Genomic DNA, 5853 nt, shown 5'->3' on the forward strand with positions numbered 1-5853 from the left:
ACAATAGTTTGATTAAAAGAATAAACATTTATATAGATGCCTGTATGTATGTCTGCTTATATTTTGAGCGTCTTTCTTTTAAAAACATATTAATTATTTCAAACTCAGCGTAAATGAACGTCATGAACACATGAATATAACACATTTACATGACTTTTCCCAAAGTTTGGGGATTTTTCCAGGCCTGGAAATAACCATTTTAACCGTGACCGTAAGAACCCTGCAAAACAAGCATATACTTTCTATTGTGTTAAACAGAAAGGATTAAAATGTTGCAACACGTTGCAGCCCGAGCCCGATACCTCTCAGACACATACTATATTCATTCATTCATAAAAAGGGCAACGAGCTGCTGTCCTACTGTAAAGACATGTCACTCACTGTCACGTGTTTATTGGTCATACATTATCAATACGTCTTAACATACGCTATATATAACGTTAATCCCGTAACGTCACGCGATATTTTGATAACTTCGCACAGAACTAGGTTAGCTATCTAACTCGCTAACGTTAGCTCACAACTCTGCGCACGTCTTCACTAATGTGTAAACTTCACGTTAGCACGCAGCTAGAGTTGAATGCACAAAGTCATTAAAAAAACGGTTTGACGGTTAACTGACTGGAGATAACAGTGTCGCTCACCTGCTCTTATACTCCTCGCTCCAGTCAGGAAACGGACACAGCTGCCTGCGAGCTGGGCACGACCATTAGGACGCCACTCCCGCCGACGAGACGGCGCATGCGCGAAGACGATTCGGAAACGTGAGCGGATCCACAGTGTTAACAGAGTGGTATATTATCTTCTTATTATAGTGTCATAATGCCACTACTCTGACTACCTCTACTTCCAATAGTATTAATAATAATGATAGTGATGTTAATAATAATAATAATAATAATAATGGTAATGATAATAACAATAATAACAATAATAATAGCATTTATTATAGATATATACAACATATAATAGACATGAGTAGAGGAAGAAAACAAGTACAGAAGGTGAAAAGGTCAACTGCACCAATGCAACACATACAGGCATTTACAGCGACATTTACAGAGATCATGTTACAAAAAATATGTTTAATCATGTTAAAATGATCCATCAGAAAATTATAAAAAATATTTTCCCATTTTATTTGCACTTGTCTTTGCTACATATTCTTCAACACAAAAACAATATTATGATGCTTGTAGCAGATTTATTTACCCATGGATTTAAAATACATAGGCTACAATAAATGTCTCACATTTTAAGATAACACATAAGTCACCTTGTAGGGAAATGCAATAATAAGACTCAGCGGCTGGCCATGTTCATTTGATCTATCTATAAAAAAAATCGGAACTAACATTATTTTGAAATTTTTAGATGTTGAAAGAGCTTGACACGCCTCACTTCCTCTCACTTCCTCTGTCACGTCTCTCTAAACTCCCTTTGTATTCCCCTTCCTCTGATTCTGTCTCTCTATGCCGTGGATGGCATCAAAGACACCTTTCTGTGTTCTTCCACCGGCCCTTCAACGGCGTAATGTGCAGAGTAAAAACTCTCTTTACGATCCATCTTCATTGAGTCCATGCTGCTCAGGGTGTGCAGATTGATTATCTGTCTCAGCTTCTGTCTGAAATCCTTGGACGCAAAGTAGTAAATGAACGGATCGAGGCAGCTATTCAGGCAGCTGAAACAGAGAGACAGTTTGTAGGCCATGTAGAGAGAATCGTTGTAGAAGAGCCTCAGCACCGTGTGGGCCAACAGGAGGATGTTGTTGGGCGCGAAGCAGAAGGTGAACACCAGGAGAACGATGAAGGCCAGAAGTATGGCTCTTCTTTTCTGGGCTGTCTTGGAATCTCTGGCCAGTTTGCGTATGACACTGACGTAGCAGAACGTCGTGACGCAGAAGGGGAAGAGGAAGAGGAGGAACACCATGCTGAAGAGAAAGGCCGCCCAGGCAGACAGGGTGGGGAGCATGTCTTTCTTCAGCACGTCAAAGCATGTGGTAATCCCGAGTTCGGGAATGTCAAAGGTCAGGTCTGTGGTCATCAGCGGGCACAGTACGCTCAGGACCACGCCCCACATGAGGAGGCAGCTGAAGACAGCGATGGACTTCCTGGACCTGGTCTCCCTGTAGCGCATGGGCCTGACGATGCCCAGGTAGCGGTCAATTCCGATGGCCATCATGGTCAGAATGGAACAGTACATGTTGGTGTAGAAGACAAGGGTCATGATTCTGTGGGTAGATACATAGGAGAAGAGAGTTTTATTTAAAGCACGGGTGAAAGCAAAAGGAAAGATGAGAAGATCAATGCCACTGCTATTTGTCTGATCGACATAAAGCTATACCGCCAGCAGTGGGGTAGCTTAGCTTAGCATTAAGACTGGAAATAAAGCGAGCCCAGCCTTGTCCACTCCATAAGTAAGAAAACTGCACCTACAAGGAACTCTAAAGCTCACAAATGTACACGTTATGACTCGTTTGTTAAATCCATATGAGAAGTGTAAAAACAACCAGTTTAATGTGCCAGACTATTTTTTTTTTGGTGAAGGATTCTGAATCTGAGTGCTGCCAAGGTAAAGACCTTCTTATAAACAGTCTATATGGTCTGTTTGACTCTAAATGGACCATCATTTACTAAATGAACATCATGCTGTATTGCTGGATTGAGACATAAACTCATGTTTACAATGTTTACTGAGGGAATGAATCAAGAGAGAAGTAGAGTCATTTTCTCATAGACTTCTATACAATCAGATGTATTTTACACATCCAGAGGAGTCACCCCCTGCTGGAGAGAGAATGCACGTTTGGGGCCCTTTAGCATCGGCTTTACTTTTCAGAACCCGAGGTTGCAATCAGCCAAGAAATAGTCTGGCCCATAAACCATTAACTCTGTCATCACTTCTGCTTGTCAGTTTGTGTAGAGATTAAAAAATATATATGATGTGCTAATTAGTGAGTTTTAGAGGTGCATGTAGGCAGATTCATTTTTTTAACCTTTGTACAGTGTCAGGCTTGCAATCCTTATGCAAAGCTAAACTGACCGGCTGCGGGCTGTAGCTTCATATTGAGCGATCACACATAAGAGTGGTATCGATCTTCTAATTGAACTCTTGGCAAGACATTCCCTCAGTGTCAAACTCTTCCAACTGGTGGGCTGTATCCCCGTAGCAATACTGCAGTTGTATAGAGTACCTGCACATCTGGGGTCCCAGATTCCAGTGGTATCCTTGGAGCTGGTAGGCGATCTGAAAGGGCAGGGCGGCGCCGAGGGCCAAGTCGGTGAGGGTGAGATTAATCATGAAGATGATGGAGGGGGTCTTGGGAGAGGTGCGGAAGATGAGGAGCCACATGGAGAGGCCATTTCCTGTCAGGTTGATGGCAGTGACGATCACGTAGATGACAGAGATGGCGATGCTGGTGTTTACGTTGAGGAACAGGGCCCGGGTGGCGTTGTCTAGCTTGAAGACGCTGGAATTCCCCGTCATGACTGGTTGGGAACGGGTTCTCGTCACCTGTGAGAAATCACCTGTGGTTTAACGGGTATTTGGCAGTGGTTCTTTTTCTTAGGAAATACTGGAGCAGCATCATGTACTTCTTAATTCGATTGGTTTGTAATAACTGAATGGAAAAAGCATTTAAAAAATCAGACGACACACACAAAAAAAAGCGATGCGTGTGCCATCTTATCTCTCTTTAACTGTGCATACAGCTAAAAGGTGTGAAACAGACCTGTTAAGCATTCTCACGAGAGCGCCTTTACTCGGTATTGTTGTCTGCGTGCGAGTAGCGTGTGTAGTTTTCACACAGGAAAAGCACATGATTGATTTGTGGTGGAGAGTGCCAACTGCCGCTGCGGTTTAGCTGGTCTCGCATCAGCACCTGAACATGTTATGGGGAGTAGACTCGCAACTGCCGATGATCATATCGTCTCGGGCCCAACTGAATTTGATCTTCGTGCCGTGAAGAAAGCGAACACATCAACACGTGGTGCACAGGACCGTGGTGGTGGTGTTGGTGTTGGGGACAGTTGCCACAGAAATCACTGAGACGCTGCAAAGTTGCATTGTTGTAGTTATGCAACGGAAAGTACCCACTACCACAGCAAGGACCGGGATGATAATAACAGTGACACGTTTTTGAACGCGTCAAAAGACATATTGTAGTCCATTGATAATGACTTTTGGGTTATAATGTGAGTTTTCTGTTCTAAAAGTAACAAAAAAAGAATCTATAAAATAAATAACATGACTTTTCGACGCTTATGGTGTAACCAAGCATTGTGGTGTAACCAAGTATTTCCTTAATCCATGAAAATTCATGCAATGACATTTTCTTACACTTACACTTTCACAACATTATGTTGCCTGTTTTAGTTTGTTCTCTATATGATGTTGTACCTTTGCTCTAGTCTAAGACATGTTTAGTGTGCGTGTTGTTTGTGTTTATGTCTTTAAACACTAAATAAAAATACAACACGTGTTGACCAAAGAGACTTTGCTGATAAGTTAAAAAGAATGCGTAGTAATAGTAAATATTAAGCAACCGACACGTGGGCCAACTTGGATTAAATATTTAAAATGTTAAATTATACATATATTGTCAAGGTTTAGGACCTCTCCAGGTGGATCTTGGTGAAAGTGGGTCAAACACTCACCTATCGGCACGGAGGCAGACGAGACAAGAGGCAGGTGGAGGTATACGCCGTGTCGGTTGAAGATGAAGGTACAGATATTGCGACTGCTGGGGAAATGGGATTTGATTGTGTTACAGTGCCATAAAGAGAGAGAGAGAGAGAGAGAGAGAGAGGAAATGGATCATGTGACCACCTCCATCCTACCAACTGCAGATCAGAAATGAACCCACGCGCATGCAGAGCGCACACATATACTCATCATGATGATGATTTGCATGGTTGCCTGATTCCTCTCCTTGTGGTTCATGCATTGTCTCTATACGTCTAAAACTGTACCGGAACACGTGGGAAGACGGACCAATGCAAAGTAAAAGGGGTTACAGGACCCCCTGAATGGAAAAGCCATTAAAAAAAGTGTGGGGAGAGAGCCGTGAAAGGGAGTGACTTTCACTTTTACTCACTGTATCGACGCTGTGATTGAAATAGGAAGAGAGCCCACAGAGAGGTGTCACAAAATAACGCCTGTTAGATGGAATTGGTGATGAAAGAGGATTCCATGTTTCATATTTTAATTATTTTAACTCAACCATACTCAACTCAGTACTCAAACTCACACACACATGTTTACATTCCTTGTGTGTGAAAGTTCTTGTTTTGAAGTGAAGAGAGAACACCAGATTTCAAACCCCATTCACGAGGTGGAGGGGATGTGTTCTTATGCTGCTGCTTCCTGTTGACGGTGGTACTTCTGCTTTTATTTGGGTTGTCACAGGCACGGAGATCAGTGAGATTAGTGGTCTGATTAATTCACTACGATATAACATCTGCCCAGGTACAACTGTGTTTGCAACATTTAGAGAGAAATAAAAGGTTTTTAGGAGTTTTATTTTAGCTTCGGATAAACCTCAGTATCACCAGTGAAACACAGAGGCACGTCTACACCCACTGAAGATACCGCTGCGTATTCACGTGTGTTCGCACGTAGCCGACTGTACTCGACTCATATCTGCCATTTGTAAATGGGCACTCTGGGCGGTGCTGCAGGCAAATGCTGCCTCACCCAAACCAACCAGTCAAAATGACTGAAACACTGATTTAGTCTCTTAATACGGTACAAGAGCTTTATTTCTCTCAGTACACTTCAAGAAAGAAAGAAAAAAGAAAACGTCATGATACAAGAGGTATGATAGACAAATGTGAGGTGGTGTGCAAAAATAAT

General features: G+C 42.4%; 1 protein-coding gene across 1 annotated transcript; it reads right to left on the reverse strand.

Moving 5' to 3' along the window:
• Positions 1-1015: 1015 nt before the first annotated feature.
• On the reverse strand, positions 1016-4720 carry p2ry8 (P2Y receptor family member 8). Its single transcript, XM_079230621.1, has 3 exons — positions 4656-4720; positions 3194-3513; positions 1016-2230 (listed from the first exon to the last, which is right to left on the reverse strand). The coding sequence occupies exons 2-3, from the start codon at positions 3484-3486 to the stop codon at positions 1471-1473; spliced, it is 1053 nt and encodes a 350-aa protein (XP_079086747.1). The 5' UTR covers positions 3487-3513; positions 4656-4720; the 3' UTR covers positions 1016-1470.
• Positions 4721-5853: the final 1133 nt, after the last annotated feature.

The sequence above is a fragment of the Taurulus bubalis genome (genome assembly GCF_910589615.1).
Source record: "Taurulus bubalis genome assembly, chromosome: 15".
Taxonomy (NCBI): domain Eukaryota; kingdom Metazoa; phylum Chordata; class Actinopteri; order Perciformes; family Cottidae; genus Taurulus; species Taurulus bubalis.